At 34.4% G+C, this 18239-nt stretch overlaps 1 protein-coding gene across 3 annotated transcripts in view; it reads left to right on the top strand.

The window, feature by feature from the left end:
* LOC128559613 (inositol polyphosphate-5-phosphatase A-like) overlaps positions 1–18239 on the top strand; it is a 61926-nt gene that overhangs the window by 23119 nt on the left and 20568 nt on the right. For all 3 annotated transcript variants that reach the window (XM_053551908.1, XM_053551907.1, XM_053551906.1), the window contains exons 3-13: positions 2918–3018; positions 5605–5692; positions 6583–6646; positions 7459–7490; positions 7953–8077; positions 9855–9918; positions 10934–10989; positions 12018–12102; positions 14595–14681; positions 15408–15485; positions 18069–18142. In XM_053551908.1, the coding sequence (XP_053407883.1) occupies positions 2918–3018; positions 5605–5692; positions 6583–6646; positions 7459–7490; positions 7953–8077; positions 9855–9918; positions 10934–10989; positions 12018–12102; positions 14595–14681; positions 15408–15485; positions 18069–18142 (854 nt within the window). The remainder of the gene's footprint in view (positions 1–2917; positions 3019–5604; positions 5693–6582; positions 6647–7458; positions 7491–7952; positions 8078–9854; positions 9919–10933; positions 10990–12017; positions 12103–14594; positions 14682–15407; positions 15486–18068; positions 18143–18239) is intronic.

The raw sequence follows: 18239 nt of genomic DNA, 5'->3' as shown, positions 1-18239 counted from the left end.
ATTGGTCTGAATGTTCACCTTGATGGTATCTAGGTCAGTTTTGAAACTGGGTCACATGCGGTCAAAAACTAGGCCAGTAGGTATAAAAATAGAAAAACCTTGTGACCTCTCTAGAGGCCATATTTTTCAAGAGATCTTTATGAAAATTAGTGAGAATGTTCACCTTGATGATATCTAGGTCAAGTTCAAAACAGGGTCACGTACCTTTGAAAACTAGGTCAATAGGTCAAATAATAGAAAAACCTTGTGACCTCTGTAGAGGCCATATTTTTCAATGGATCTTCATGAAAATTGGTCAGAATTAATATCTTGATGATACCTAGATCAAATTCAAAACTGGGTCACATGAGCTCAAAAACTAGGTCACTATATCAAATAATAGAAAAAACGACGTCATACTCAAAACTGGGTCATGTGGGAACAGGTGAGCGATTCAGGACCATCATGGTCCTCTTGTTCTAATAAAATGTTGGTGTTAAAGAAGATATATATTCAGTCAGCCATACATTTGCAGGAGGTTCACAGTTTATTTCTATAAACCCAAGAAAATCAAGAAATCAATTTTCATAATGCATCAGTTGGAGTCATTCAGTATTACAAGAAAGTGAGATTGGATTCCTCCCAATAAAAGATTTATCAGAAGATTGAAAACTACTGTAAACTTGTAGATTTTAAATTGGATGCTAAATTCAATGAGCTTCTGACTGTTATATGTTGGCTTATTAGATTTGTCGGAAGACTCCGGCAGATGTTGTTGTATTGAACATAAACAATGACTGAGAAATGAAGTTGAAGGATTTGTGTATTGGAGAGAAAAATGTTTATGAAATTGAGGAGAAGTTTTGCTCCAATATCTATTTGAAATAATTAGATTGACATATTCTGAGACAGTTCTTTTAGGTCACCTGAAGCAAAGTTCAATTACTATAATGTATTTGTATCTGTTTGTAAAGCACTTTTTTATATTCTAGTCCAAACAAAAATCCGTCATTTAGTTTAATCTAACATTAATTTGACACCCAGGGATGGACTGATTTCAAATGTTGGTAAAATTTGTGGTCCAACCCTTTTGTATTGCAAAGTTACCGAATGTATTTTGATGTACTGTAGTATTATATGTCTTAATGTGCTGATATCCATGTCTTGATGTACATTTACTATCATGTCTTGTGTGATAATTGCAATGAAATATGATTAAACTGAAGTTCAAGGTGAGCTATTGATATAGGTGGATGGTTTGGCATCAGGCGTCCATTGTCTGTTATCATCAATTTATATTAACACCTTCTTTTCCAAAACTTCTGGTCAGAGTTACACCAGGCTTGGTCTGTAGCATCCTGGCAAGGCTCTCTCTCATATTTGTTTAAATCAGGGTACTTGACTCCTTTTAGGGGCCGCTAGATACCTTTAAATGAATTCTTCATGAACTGCTAGGTGGATCTTTATGAAACCTGGTTGGTAGCATCATTGTAAGATCCTTTCCCTTTGTCCAATGGCGGCACTTGGCCGCTTTTTGGGGCAACTAGCTTATATCAAACACAGTTCTTACCATTCATGATTCAGTGTGTTTAACAGTCAATGTCAGGTGAGCGACCTGGGGCCACTATGGCCTTCTTGTTTTAAGAGTATTATCGAAGTTACTTGTTTATAGTTTTGTTGAAAATTTTGAATCTCTTCACTTACACAGCCCCCCCCCCCCCCCCACCCCACCCCTCTGACATTGAGAAATATCTAAAGTTACAATTTGAAAGGAATAATAGCAGTAATTAGCATTTGTGAAAATCTATGCATGACCTAAAAGATCTGGAAGCGCCATCCAGTGTTCAGAAATATCCATGGATAACTTTCAAAAGTTTTTGCAGTTTGTGTACACCTAGAAACCAGTTTGTTTATAATTAAATTTGCATGATTGAAAGCCAGGTATTTATGTCAGGAAGTTAAGACTGTACTCCAGTGAGAGGTATTCTGTCTGTTGAAAACTTTGTCTGCTGTTTCCCCGATCAAATCATTTTCTGAGTGCTTTATTTATTTCTTTTGGTTTTCACATAATTAGATTGATTAAAATTGATACCAGCCCACTCTTGCCTGGTTGTATTTAAATATTTGGCTTTAAATCTACAGATTTTAGAAAATACCTTGGAGTTTAAGTATCATAATCTTTTGAAAGCTTATTTTCTTGCAGTTATCTTACACAAATCTTCCTTTGCATTTAAAACCTAATGGTTGTTCTTCAAAATAGATTGATTGTGAGTTTCTAGAAGTTATGAAGCAAATTATTTTTTTGTTGAATGGTAAGGTATTATATATTTGACTGTTGAATAAGCTAGAAATATCTCATGTTCTCCCTGATTTTGTTTTTGAATTCCATAAGTAATGAATTTCTTCTCGAGACCATGAGTTTGTGAGCTTTCATTTGATAAGGAAAGCCCAGGAGTTATGTCATATGAACTTGATACCTTGATCTTCGGGCTGGGCTGTAATATTAGCTGCGCTATCCTGGCCCCCCTTGTTAAGTATCTCAAAACTTACTTATTTCTAAAGTCTCTGTTATGAACTCTGAGTGCACACTTATTAAATGTTAATATTAACAACTTGGCACAAATTTCTTTGTGTTCCAATGTTAATTATTCAGCAACGATTTAAACTCATTCACTGACTCTGCATTTACAGTTCGTGCACTTAAAGCATTCCAGTAAAGAATGGATCTTTGGCTGAATGAGTTTAGCCTGATGTTATGGTGGCACTTTTTCTTCGTGAATTTTAAACATGCTTGAAATCCAGACCCCACAGAGATGTTGGACAGTTTGTTTTCTATTCTGTACAACAGAAATCTAACATTTCCAGCATAGTCGATAATATTGTCCCCTAAATGAATTAAATAAATAACTATCGCAAAATCACATTTTTTTCTTTCCAGGCTGTACAGGAGATGGAGCCAGGAATGGTAGCTATACATTGTCAGGAAGTTGGAGGGAAGAACTATGAGGCTTCCATGCAACATGTGAACCAGTTTGTCAAGTATGAATCCAGTTATTTGTATTATCTACATTGCAGTTTTGCCTACTGTTCTCACACTTGTCTTAAAATTCATAAAAAAGTGGTGAAGAAAGCTTCACTTTTTGAATCAGGCTTTATTGTACTTCTTGAGAAAACCTACATGTCTCTTGCGTTATCTTGCGTTACAATGAATGGTTGTAGTTAATTTCTGTCTGGGTTCATACACACAGTCGGGGTTAAGCAGCAAACATTGCATCCACTGCAGATTTACACCTTATTTTAACAAAGTGATCATTGCTTTATGGGCATTTTCCAGTTTCTTGATTTTCAGCAGAGTTACAGCCTTTGATTCATCAAAATTTATGATGTTTTGGCCACATCTCTTTTATTATTGGGCAGATTTACATTAAACCTTACAGGAGTGTGCAGTGCCAAGCCTCATTATGCATGTTCTTCAGTGATTTTCAGTGGAGTTATGGCCCTTGATTTGTTTCATTTTAGTTTTAACACTACTTGATGTAATAACTATATCACTGGTCTGAAGTTCACCAAACCTCATGATTGATCATAGTAGTGGAGCATAGTAGTGGAGCATAGTAGTAGTGGAGCATAGTAGTAGTGGAGCATAGTATTGGAGCATAGTAGTGGAGCATAGAAGTAGTGGAGCATAGTAGTGCAGCATAGTAGTAGTGGAGCATAGTATTGGAGCATAGTAGTGGAGCATAGTAGTAGTGGAGCATAGTATTGGAGCATAGTAGTGAGGCATAGTAGTGCAGCATAGTAGTAGTGCAGCATAGTAGATATCGTTGACATGTTCCTGTTTAATGATTTTCACTAGAGTTATGTCCCTTGTTTCGTTAAATCCTATTATGTCTGTGCTACTTCTCCTACACCATTAGTTGGAATTTCACCAAACTTTACAAGAGTGATTATTGCTAAGCCTAGTTGTGTATATCTTTGAAATGTTGTGTTTCAGTGATTTTTAGTGGAGTTATGGTCCTTGATTTGTAGCATTTTACAATGTCTTGCATGTTGAGTGGTGGGAGACACGTTTTTCGAGATAAACAATCTCTAGTTGTACCCCCCGACAACAAAGTTGTAAGGGGGGGTATACTGGTTTCAGGTTGTCTGTCTGTCTGTCCGTCTGGCTGTCGACGCAGTCTTGTGCGCACCATCTCTCCTTATCCCCTTGACAGAATTTAATGAAACTTCACACAAGTGATCAGTACCAACAGTAGTTGTGCATGGGGCATGTTAGGTTCTTTTAGAAAAAAATTTTGCAGAGTTATGGGACTTTGTTTTTTTGTTACTATACTATATACATAGACACAATCTTGTACGCACCATCTCTCCTCATCCCCTTGACAGAATTTAATGAAACTTCACACAAGTGATCAGTACCAACAGTATTTGTGCATGGGGCATGTTAGGTTCTGTTAGAAAACATTTTTGCAGAGTTATGGGACTTTGTTTTTTTGTTACTATACTATATACATAGACACAATCTTGTACGCACCATCTCTCCTCATCCCCTTGACACAATTTAATGAAACTTCACACAAGTGATCAGTAACAACAGTAGTTGTGCATGGGGCATGTTAGGTTCTTTCAGCGACAAAAATTGCAGAGTTATGGGACTTTGTTTCTTGTTAACATACTATGTACATACAGTCTGCATATGCAATCTTGTGCGTGCCTAATCTACCAAACCCTTACACACAATTGAATGAAACTTCACAAAAGTGATCAGTACCAACCCTAGTTGTGCATGGTGCATGTTACATTCTTTTAGATAAATATTCTGCATAGTTATGGGACTTTGTTTTTTGTTTTTTTTTGTTACTATACTGTATGCATACAGTCTATATACATACAGTCCACATAATTATGCAGTCTTGTGTGCGTCAAATTGCAATGTACTGTGTCAGTGCATGCGGGGGGTACATTCATCACCTTTAGTGATAGCTCTAGTTTGTTTTGAAATACAGCTTTTAACCAAAGCAAACAAATAAAAACACATCTCATTAGAACTTATGTTTAAATGTTACAGTCACTTGAGATGTTGAGATATCGGCAGACTTAAAATGTAATGTTGTTTTAGAGATGCACAAGGAGTATTTAATGTTTTCTTTCCATTTTCTAGAAATTATTGGTAAATTGGAAAAGTTACCCTTGTCTAGCTATTCTAAAGATAAATTGTTTGTTTGATGAAGATTTTACAGACAGTACATTGTGTGCTTTTAGTTGGTAGAAATTCATTGTTGATGATAAGATGAGGTTAAGAATTACCCTGTAGATTTACTATATCCGTTGTTGTTATTGTACATTTGAACTGCGTTGGCCTGAACTCAACAGGACCGGCAAAATTTGTCGGAGTTGTCAGTAGTTTGAGCCATTGAAAATTATACACTATTACAGGGATTTTGCCGGGACCTGACAGTGAGTCCGAGCATAGGGTTACATTTGAATTATACAAGTTAGAGTGAATGAAGTTTTACTGTACAAGATTTTGACCAAAAATTTATCTTTTCAAGTGACTTATATTAGTGTACTAGTACAAACAGATAAGATAATATTATATTAAGGATATTTTGTGTTTATTTTCAGGGCCATGTTAGGTAGTGACGAGTTGCAGAAATACGACAGAGCTCGCGTCTTCCTCGATGAAGATTATACTGCAGCTGATAAATTCACTGTACGCAACTTACCATTTGTTCTTTTTCTTTATGTTGCAAAATTCACTGTACAACAGTTATACATTTCTTCAATATTTTTTTTATAGCCCTTCCACTTAGCTAAAAAAGTAGAGCGCATATCTATGAATCATTGGGTCATGACATAGATCCTGTGTTGCGGTGCATGTTCTCCATAACAATTTGATGAAAGACATTGTATCTGAAATCCTTTGTCCGTCTCCTCAGATTCATGTGGGGAAGTTGGCAGTTACTTGTGGAGACCTGGTTAGTACTGGTACAGAATCCAGGAAAACTGGTAAGGTTAACTGTTACTGGTAAAAAAATAACTGAAATACTGTTGAAAAATGCTGTTAAACCAAAAACAAACAAACTTTATTCGTAAATAATTCCTAACTTTTGCATGTCTCATAAACATTTGTTATATGTTATGTGTGTGGGTTTTATTTTGACTGTTTTTTGTTGTCAGACAGTGCTGATGTTCAAATTGAATGAATGCCAAGCTGTTGTTTTTAAACCTTTGATTTGTAAGTCAAATGAAGGCAGGTCAGATATGACAATATTTAATACCAATTCTATGGTTATACTACTGGCATACACGTTTCTCACTGAAGAAATTTTTTTTATACTTCAGCACGTTATAATGAGTGTTTATGACTGATGCAAAACTCTGCAGTTGATTAAAGTGTTACTCAGTTTTCAGGTTGTGTTAATTGCCAAATCACTTTGCACACAATTCTTTATATTACCTATTTCCAGGGATACCTGTGCATTTACATACTCTAGATAACTGTAACTTGTTTATTACAAGAACAATAAAACTGTGTGCATTATGTACAAAAGTGTTCATAAAATATTGTATATTTTTGTTGATCCAATTTTTCTGCTTCAGGCCCTTGGAAACTTGTATTTCATCCATGAATGTGTGGAGGAGGTCCTTATATACGACTTTATAGGTAACAATTTTATAATTCAGCAGTTGTTTCCCATAGCTAAATGGAAAGAGCACTCTATCACCTATTAAAGAATGTCTACCAAATTTACTACCTATCTGATGTGTGATGTTAGGTACTGATTCCAGATTCAAACCTATGACCTTTAAGTTGAGAGAATCAGATGTATTATACCATTGTCACCAGTCCTATAGCTTCCTGTAGCTAACTCTGTTAATGAAAATCATGATAATAATGATGATGATAATGGTGCTAATGATGAGAATAATGATGATGAAGATGATAGTGATGATGAGTATTCTGCTGCTGTCAATGAATATAACAATGATAATAATGGTGGTAAAGATGACAAAACTGATTTTGAATATAATGATAATGATGATGATAATGGTATTGATGATGATGATGATGATAATGGTGGTGATGGTGGTGAATATAATGATAATGATGATGAAAATGGTAGTGATGATGGTGGTGATGGTGATTATGATGATGACAATGATGATGGTTGTCACATTAATGGTATCCATTATCTGTAATTACAGTTGCATTGATGTGTTTAATGAAAATCTTGGCCTGAATTTTACTTAACATTTAAAATAATTCTTAAAATCATTCTTATTCATGGTTTGCATGGAGCATGACTAAATGATGTCTGAGACCCTAGGAAATTAAAGGTGTTTGAAAAACTTGAAAAACATAAATTTTATTTACCAGTTTATGCATGTGTTATAACCTACCTACCTGTCCTTTAGTAAAAGGCTACTTTGTCAGAAATGCTTATGCTAAAGTTCTACCATGTTTTCTATTTTCAGAGTGTAAATTTCTCCCAGTGGAAGGCAGGGAGGTAGGTTTTCTATTTTTTTTGGCATTAATCATTTTTACATATTGAAAAAGTTTGACAATGTAGATTTTAATGAAACTTTTCATAGTTGAAGATTTACTTATTTTCAGTTGTACAAGTAAATGAAATGTTATGATCTATGTGCTTAATTTCATCAAATATAAATTGAGTCCTTAAATTACTGCTTATTTTGTGTTATTATTTTGAATTATTTCACATAATTATGAACCTATATATTATCAAAATTTACTTTAAGAAAGACAGTACCTCTGACTGTTTTATACATTTATGCTACCCATAAATGGTTGTCAGACACTATTCAAGGATTTCTAGAGATTTTTGCCATCACTATGGCTTAATCAGATGTGCACAACTACCTTAACTAAAGTTGTTTTGCTTTTTATGGTGACATGGTTTTTGAGTATTTTATCATTGTTTATACAATTACCATGATTATTATTTCAGGTACTTTCAGGGAATATAGAAAACATCCAGATCAAAGAGAAGGCCAAGTACCCGCAGAATTTCTTCCCAGAATTCAAATGGTCACGGAAAGGCTTTCTACGAACAAGATGGAATATAAATAACTGGTAATATATGACAGTCTCAGTAGGGAATATTTAAGAAATGAAATTTTTTTTTCAGTGTTCATGCGAAATGAATGACAGAGTAGGATTGGCAAATCCATGAATCCCGCTAGCGATTCTTGTTTAATTTACCTATCCTATTCTGTCATTCATTTTGCATGAACACGGGGAAAAAAAGTTTCATTTCTTATAATAACATTATATTTCCTTCCCATTTGTTAACACAATTATATTATAAATTTCACATGTTTCGTTGCATTCAACATTAAAATCAGCTTCCCGGTCATTCTGTTCACCAGACGTAACAACTGCAACATCATCTAAGGAACGTTCTCCCTGACTACACGTGAACGTCATCAAAACCGCGGCCCGCTATTACTAAGCAGCGTTGATGTAACTTTCATGCCTTTTCTTTTGTTGTTGATAGGAAATGAACGTCATTATTTTCAATGGAAAAGATTAGGGCGAATGTAAATATTTATAAATGGCAATATATTGTAACACACAGGGGACTATCGAGCAGCCAGTCTGATAAAAGAGCTGTTGGAAGTATTGTACATATTGACTGGTATAATTGGGAATTGTAATGACTTGATAAAAAGATCCCACTGGGCAGGTTTAGCATTTTATGTCTTTTAGATGATATTTCATATCAGGAAACTGTTCTTGTATACATATATTAACTTATATATTCGTTTATTGGATTATTCAAATGATATTATGTTACATAAGCTCAGTAAAAGTATTAAGTGAGGCCAACTGCTATATTACATTATATATTGATGCAATGTTTGTGTTCAGAAGGGACGACCGAATAAACTATTTGATATCCTGACAGTAGGTCACGCACTGAGGTTCTTCCACTGATATGTTATTCTTAGGGGCCTAAGTGCATTTTGTAGAAACAGGATAAGTCAAATTTGTGGTTCATGCCGAGCTGGAGGAAATTTATCCATTGCGGCAAACTTCAATTATGTTACATGATATTTTTTGCTTCTCCAAACATAATCATGCCAAAATAAGATGATAGAAACTGATTTATTAATGTTTGATCAATGTTAACATAGATTGCTAAAGTGTCAGTGAAAGAAAAAGTCAGAAATTGAAGAATTTGAAAAAGAGAAGGCCACTTGCTGCATAGTGACTTTTTACTTAAGGAGACATTGGTGCTATATTTCATCATACAAGCTTTTGCTTGGATTTTGAATGTGATATTTTATTGCAAAGCTTCTTTCCCCAAGTGTTTTAGGCAGTAATCCAGCTATGACTTCTGTAGATTCTTTGATTAAGGTAGTGCACCCCTAATGACACTCAGCAATTTCTGTGTGATTATGTATTCTTGATTAGCAATTTGGCATTCTTGCGATGTCAGTATTATATAACGTAAGGTGCACTTGGCTTTCAATAGAACATGTGGAAATCACATGGAAATCACATAGGGGGTGTACTTAATTTGTTGATTGTCATTACGGATCAACTACCTTAAATGGTAAGCTAGTAAAGCTGTGTCTTGCGAGTGCTAAAAATACGTCACAAAAATAGTGCTTACAAGATAATAGCAATTAGGACTAGAGTACAGGAATACCTTCTAAAAGAATTTATACTGAGAAACCTGTGTTCTTTGTAAATACAATAGAAAACATGAAAAAATGTCTGCACAAATATGACTTTGATAATCTGATACCATTTAAACAGTATGTAAGATCTTTTCTCGGAATGAAAATGACATGCTGCTAGTTGCTTTTTGTGTACTAATAGTGTTTTATGTTTGCTTTTTCAGTGTGTTTGACCTGATAAATATTCATCTTTTCCATGATGCTTCAAATATTGTTGCTTTGCAAAAAGTAAGTATGATCACTGACAGTATAGGTTGAAAATGCTTTGTTAATGTCTTCTTGTAGTCATAATTATCCGGCAAATCAGAGAAAAGTTTATCTGCCAGAGGCTCTGCTGAGGTGGATGAACATTTCTTTGATGAGCTAATGAGTTGAATAATGGAATTTTCATAATTGAAAAGATTAATTATGTTTTGCTTTTATCCTCTGCCTGACATTCAAGCTTATACTGTGTTCTCTGCTAATATTTTTTGATTGGGTTCTTAAAGGGACATGTCAACTGATTTATGTTGAATCTTTTTCAAATTCAGACAGTACTTTGATGAGTTATCATTGAAGTGATAAATTAACATTTAGCCTGCTGGTGGCAAGTGATTCTGCGCAGATCAAGATCAGCCTGCATACCTGTGCAGGCTGATCATGGTCTGCACTGTTTGCTATTCAGTCAGTAAATTTTCAGTGAACACCCCCTCAAATAATAAATGGTATTGCCCAAATTAAGTGATAGACCAGTCCATTTTAGAAATATAGCAGACTGGTTACCATACCCTTTATAAATTTTAGAAATGGCTGCATATTTTAGAAAAAATGACATTGTGATAAACATTGTGAGACATTGTAACATACGTACATCTAACATCAAGATGACAGTTAGACTTTTAGTTGAAATCCATAGAAATGTTAGTAAAATTATTATTACCTCCCTTTGCCTATCATGATTGTTCAGCCAAGGTTGATTGGAAATAAATGAATTCCAAAGCTATACAGAGTAAGATTTAAAACTTGCCTTTTAGTTCATAATGTTGAAAAATACCATTATCTATAGAAATTATATTGAAACAAAACAAATGCTCTGCTTGTTTTAATATTTTCATGTTAAAGAGAATTTACATTTCTTAGAGGGATCAGACTCTATAAAAGGTTGTTGAAAAGTTATTTACCAGCTTCAAGTGTAAAGTGGAAGGGGAGAACATTTTAGAAATGCTGAAATATAAGAATAATATCTTTGTCTTATTTGTTCCAGACTCCATCAGTATATAGTGAAAACAGATATAGGGCATTGGCACACACGCTACAAAGGTATATTTTTAGTGTATTGTATTTTAGCTTAATTCTGCTGGGAGAATGAGTTTATTTGAATTAAATTCCTGTTCAGACCAGTATGAGGGGTTATCAGAAAATACCCTGTAACGCTCCGATGTCTTTGTTTCATATTATGCTGAAATCTAAAAATATGTTTGAAAAGAACTTATTGAAAGTGAATACTTAGATTACTGATTTAGAATTAACATTATCTACTGTAAAATCATAAAATTTTGTGGGCATGACATTTCATTGTTTTGGTCAAAACGGCAATTCCGTGGGGATATGAATTTGTGGATTTCAACTTTGAATATAAAATGAATGGGAATTTTACTTGTTCATTGGGATTAAATTTCCTTGATTGACTCCACGATGAAATCCACAGAAATTAGTCCCCCACAAATGTTAATGATTTCACAGTACTGGTTTTAGGACAGGCCTTACGTCAATATGATGCTGACATGTCAAACAAAATCAGTGTAACTAGTGATAATCAGTGGTTCTATGTTTATCACCATTAAATACATTTTCTACATCTTCCTACAAACAAGTAAAAACTGTTATATAATTTTCCTGTGTATTATTGATTTAATGGGACGCTCTGTTGTGTTGCTGTTGATCCATAAAGAAACTTTGATTTTTGAAACATAACAGAACATTATTTTTGTCTGATATCTGAACTGTGAGTCATCAGCAATGTCCTAGGGGGCACTTTCAGATCTCTGTATTATCGGTAATTTTTTTTTTTTTTACAAAACATAACCAAACATTATTTTTGTCTGATATCTGAACTGTGATCCACCAGCGATACCCTCGGTTTCACTTTAAGTTATCTCATACCATATTGTAATAATAAATATAAACTTGATAACTCTGTCATATGTGCTTGTCATATATTCAGAGCAAGTACGTTATACTGTGAAAACTATTATCTTAAGATGAGAAAACTGTAGGAAATGTGTAACCTCATTTATAGGAATTTTTTTTTTTACATTTTAAGCAATGAAGTTCTTTGTTTCTTTCAGGTTTGAAACCGACCAGTTTGAGAAGGTTCCATACTTTTTATTTGGAGATTTCAACTTCCGGCTAGATTTACATTCCCTTTTAAAGGTAAACACTGGTTACAACATTTTCAGCCACTTGAGAAACAATCTTGATAGTGTGAAGTTATATATGAAATGGTCTGTATGTGTAGGCAAGAGTACATAACTTTTTTACTCACAACATTTTAGGGGACCATTCGAAAAATAAATAGACCTATCCTACTCTACTGTATCATGCAAGCCTGCCCGCTTAGCTCAATAGAGAGAGCATTGGTCTATGGATAGCGGGGTCGCAAGTTCGATCCCCGGGCGGGGCGTATTTTTTCCTAACGATTTGATAAAAGACATTGTGTCTGAAATCTTTCATCCTCCACCTCTGATAATTCATGTGGGGAATTTGGCAGTTACTTGCGGAGAACAGGTTTGAACTGGTACAGAATCCAGGAACACTGGTTAGGTTAACTGCCCACCGTTACATGACTGAAATACTGTTGAAAAACGGCGTTAAACCCAAAACAAGCAAAAAAATACTCTTATCATGCAATCTAAGAAATTTCATGAAAGAGCAGTTTTTATCAGGGAGGCTCATAAGAATGAAATGCCTGTCATATCCAGAGGACATCCTACATGTTGAAATCCTCCACAAGCAATGCTTTAGTGCTTTTTGATTTTAATATTTTGACACCATACCTAGATCAATTCTTCAAATAGTCGAGTGCGTTGTCAAGAGACGGCTCTTGTGATTTTTGATAACAATTTGATGTTACTGTTTGTTTGAAAATTTTGTTAATGGATTCACATCGAGAGACTTGCTCCGACTTACATAAAAAAACATTTCAAAATCAAGCTTTGTACTCATTTGACAGTAGCAGGAGAAGCTGTGAAAGTTTAAATGTTAAGCTTAAATTTCTGTTTGTTTGACAGTACATCCTGGTTTCCTAAAATAAACATGTGAAATACCTTTGAAAGATACAGTTACAGTCAAACTTTTTTTATAAAGGGTAACTTAAGTGATTCAAAAGGAGGCTGTTATTAACATGAAACTAAAGGGGGTCTTTATTCACAGGTTGATGTACTCTCGTAAATGTTTAAATGTAACAAGTGGTCTATATTCACAGGTTGATGGACTCTCAAAAATGTTTAAATGAAACTAGTGGTCTTTATTCACAGGTTGATGGACTCATAAGGTGAGTAACAGTGTCTTTATCAAGTGTTGACTCTTAAGGTAGATGTAACTAGTGGTCTTTATTCACAGGTTGATTACTCCTATAAGGTCGAGATGTAACTAGTGGTCTTTATTCACAGGTTGATGGATCTCATAAAGGTTCGAGATGTAACTAGTGGTCTTTATTCACAGGTTGATGGACTCTCATAAAGGTTGAAATGTAACTAGTGGTCTTTATTCACAGGTTGATGGACTCTCATAAAGGTTGAAATGTAACTAGTGGTCTTTATTCACAGGTTGATGGACTCTCATAAAGGTTGAAATGTAACTAGTGGTCTTTATTCACAGGTTGATGGACTCTCATAAAGGTTGAGATGTAACTAGTGGTCTTTATTCACAGGTTGATGGACTCTCATAAAGGTTGAGATGTAACTAGTGGTCTTTATTCACAGGTTGATGGACTCTCATAAAGGTTGAAATGTAACTAGAGGTCTTTATTCACAGGCTGATGGACTCTCATAAAGGTTGAAATGTAACTAGTGGTCTTTATTCACAGGTTGATGGACTCTCATAAAGGTTGAAATGTAACTTGTGGCCTTTATTCACAAGTGGGTGGACTCTCGTTAAGGGTGAAATGTAACTAGTGTTCTTTATTCACAGGTTGAGATTTAACTAGTGGTCTTTATTCACAGGTTGATGTACTCTCATAAAGGTTGAGATGTAACTAGTGGTCTTTATTCACAGGTTGATGACTCTCATAAGATTGAATTAACTACGGTCTTTATTCAGTTATGACTCTCTAAGGTTGAGATGTAACTAGTGGTCTATATTCACAGGTTGATGGACTCTCATAAAGGTTGAGATGTAACTAGTGGTCTTTATTCACAGGTTGATGGACTGTCATAAAGATTGAAATGTAACTAGTGGTCTTTATTCACAGGTTGATGGACTCTCATAAATGTTTAAATGTAACTATAGTGGTCTTTATTCACAGGTTGATGTACTCTCATAAAGGTTGAAATGAAACTAGTGGTCTTTATTCACAGGTTGATGGACTCTCATAAAGGTTGAAATGTAACTAGTGGTCTTTATTCACAGGTTGATGTACTCTCATAAATGTTTAAATGTAACTAGTGGTCTTTTTTCACAGGTTGATGGACTCTCATAAAGGGTGAAATTTAACTAGTGGTCTTTATTCACAGGTTGTCTGAGTAAATGGTGGCCTTGAGCTCAGGTTTGACAGTATTACACATAATTAATTAGATTGTGATCAGAGAATTGTAGAATGTGTGTATGGAAATTACCTGTCATCACTTAACAGATAAACAATTTATTCTGTGCCCATTAAATAAACTGTTCAGTAACATACAAAATTTTTTCTCTGATGATTGCAGGATTTAACAGAGAAAACTGAAGCCAATGAAATAAGAGGGAAAAAGAATCAAATCTCAAAGCTCACATATACAGATGCAAATAACAAGGTATGCCAACAATGTTAAAGTCTAATTCGAAAATAGAGTAGATGGAATTGTTCAGTATAAATCAGTGTATTTTTCTTTAAAGTGAGAGCATTTAACATGACTGATATTTAGTTAATTTCTTTTTTCTTTGCTGCAGTCTTGGTCATTCGTCTTTAATTTTGCAGCATTGTTGTTGATAGGTTGCAAAACATACATTCTAAGTGTCAGTAAATATGCATCACAACTGAAGGAAACTTCACGTAATTGAGTCGTGCCATGAGAAAATCAACATAGTGGCTTTGCGACCAGCATGGATCCAGACCAGCCTGCGCATCCACGCAGTCTGGTCAGAATCCATGCTGTTCGCTTTCAAAGCCTATTGCAATTGGAGAAACTGTTAGCGAACAGCATGGATCCTGACCAGACTGCGTGGATGCGCAGGCTGGTCTGGATCCATGCTGGTCGCAAACTCACTATGTTGGTTTTCTCATGGCACGGCGCAATATTTCTTTTTCAGGGTAATACCAACTTAATGACATGGAGTCTGTCACTCTTGCTGCCATTTTGATAAAAATATTAGCCTTTTTGTACTAAACATTTTAAGGGGGCATGTATTATACAGTGTTGACATAATTCTTGGTTTTTCAATAACTATAAAAATCAGTTAAAATTCAGTTGATATTTCAAGGTGAAAAGGCACAATAAAACAGACACTAGACCTCAAGTAGCTTTTTGTTTTCTTTACAGGTTGTGTTAACCATAGAGTCCAAGTACTTTGATCATCATGAAAAACATAATGAAATATTTTCCAATAAAGATAAAATAGTAAGTATGGATTTAATTTGTATAAATGTTTGGTCACTAGCTAAGTGAGGTGCATCTTATGCATTATTCACATGTAGTGTAAGTCTGTCATATCAAGGTGAGCTCCATGGTGATTTGATAAAAGACATTATGTCTGCTATCATTCGTCCTCCACCTCTGATTCATGTGGGAAGTTCGCAGTTACTTGCCGAGAACAGGTTTGTACTGGTACAGAATCCATTGGTAAGATTAACTGCCCGCCATAACATAACTGAAACACTGTTGAAAAACAGCGTTAACCCCAAAACAAACAAAAAATATCAAGGTGGGGACATACTTTCCATTGACAGAACTGTTAGAAAATCACATGCATTTAGTTAGGTTACAGATACCTGCTTTTTGTTAAAATGACTGGTTATTAACCTAGAGCTGATATTGATCCTTGCATGCAATACATACTGAGAAATGTATTTTAATCAATTGTAAAATCATTTCATGGACATGAAATTTAATGGTTTTGGATTAAACTGCTATTTTGTGGGGATGAGACTTTGTGGATTTGACTTTTGATGATAGAATAATAGAAATTGTTGGTGTTGGGATTGAAATTCATTGATACAGCATGAAATCCACAAAAATTAGTCCCTCACCAAAATGAATGATTTCAAAGAATTTATAAAAGATTTTGCAAAACCATTATCTTACGCTTGTACTTTGAAGCTGAAATTTTGGTCCTGAAAGAACACTCGTTGTTGCAGTGAGGTGAATTGAATGCTGTGATTTTATTCTATGTATGTTGTTGAAAATTAAACTTCGCCATCATAAATTTTGGTCCTGAAAGAACTCTTGTTGTTGCAGTGAGGTGAATTGAATGCTGTGATTTTATTCTATGTATGTTGTTGAAAATTAAACTTTGCCATCATAAATTTTTGTCCTGAAAGAACTCTTGTTGTTGCAGTGAGGTGAATTGAATGCTGTGATTTTATTCTATGTATGTTGTTGAAAATTAAACTTCGCCATCATAAATTTTGGTCCAAAAAGAACTCTTGTTGTTGCAGTGAGGTGAATTGAATGCTGTGATTTTATTCTATGTATGTTGTTGAAAATTAAACTTCGCCATCATAAATTTTGGTCCTGAAAGAACTCTTGCTGTTGCAGTGAGGTGAATTGAATGCTGTGATTTTATTCTATGTATGTTGTTGAAAATTAAACTTCGCCATCATAAATTTTGGTCCTGAAAGAACTCTTGCTGTTGCAGTGAGGTGAATTGAATGCTGTGATTTTATTCTATGTATGTTGTTGAAAATTAAACTTCGCCATCATAAATTTTGGTCCTGAAAGAACACTTGCTGTTGCAGTGAGGTGAATTGAATGCTGTGATTTTATTCTATGTATGTTGTTGAAAATTAAACTTCGCCATCATAAATTTTGGTCCTGAAAGAACTCTTGCTGTTGCAGTGAGGTGAATTGAATGCTGTGATTTTATTCTATGTATGTTGTTGAACATTAAACTTCGCCATCATAAATTTTGGTCCTGAAAGAAATCTTGCTGGTGCAGTGAGGTGAATTGAATGCTGTGATTTTATTCTATGTATGTTGTTGAAAATTAAACTTCGCCATCATAAAATTTTGGTCCTGAAAGAAATCTTGTTGGTGCAGTGAGGTGAATTGAATGCTGTGATTTTATTCTATGTATGTTGTTGAACATTAAACTTCGCCATCATAAATTTTGGTCCTGAAAGAAATCTTGTTGGTGCAGTGAGGTGAATTGAATGCTGTGATTTTATTCTATGTATGTTGTTGAAAATTAAACTTCGCCATCATAAATTTTGGTCCTGAAAGAACTCTTGTTGTTGCAGTGAGGTGAATTGAATGCTGTGATTTTATTCTATGTATGTTGTTGAAAATTAAACTTCGCCATCTTAAATTTTGGTCCTGAAAGAACTCTTGTTGTTGCAGTGAGGTGAATTGAATGCTGTGATTTTATTTTATGTATGTTGTTGAAAATTAAAGGTCCATTACAAAGGGAAAGTGAGTTGGCAATTTTTTTCATAGCCAGTGCATAGACTTCTGCAAGACACTCAATAATGAAGATTGGCAGGTCAAAATTTACAGAAGGTCTTTGGAACTCAAAGAAATGTATGTGTATTATGTTGAAATTTCAATGAATCGATAGAATGACCCCCCCCCCCCCGGTCTTTTTAACTTTCTTCATACTTCATAGAAAAATAATTGTACATATACTGCGATTTATTTCGAATTTCTACATACCAACTTTCATTTTCCAATAAAATGAAATAGTTTCTGTGCTTTTTAAAAGAAATTAAAATGTTCACTTTCCTTAGTATTGGACCTTTAAACTTCGCCATCATAAATTTTGGTCCTGAAAGAACTCTTGTTGTTGCAGTGAGGTGAATTGAATGCTGTGATTTTATTCTATGTATGTTGTTGAAAATTAAACTTCGCCATCATAAATTTTGGTCCCGAAAGAACTCTTGTTGTTGCAGTGAGGTGAATTGAATGCTGTGATTTTATTCTATGTATGTTGTTGAAAATTAAACTTCGCCATCTATAAAAATGTTTCCTTTATCCATTTTTTTTCAGCTGAATAAATATGACAAGGAACTAGCAGCATATACAGACAGATTATTTGAATACAGTATAGACTTCCCTCCTAGGTAATAGTTTATACATGTTACTTATATGTAATTATTAGCTTGACTATTCAAAGAATAGGACTGGTTTATTCATCTTCGTCCCTGTCCAGATTTTGGA

The sequence above is a fragment of the Mercenaria mercenaria genome, chromosome 9 (assembly GCF_021730395.1).
Source record: "Mercenaria mercenaria strain notata chromosome 9, MADL_Memer_1, whole genome shotgun sequence".
Lineage (NCBI taxonomy): Eukaryota > Metazoa > Mollusca > Bivalvia > Venerida > Veneridae > Mercenaria > Mercenaria mercenaria.
Note: the sequence above shows the minus strand (reverse complement) of the source record. Positions and strands in the feature narration are given on the sequence as shown.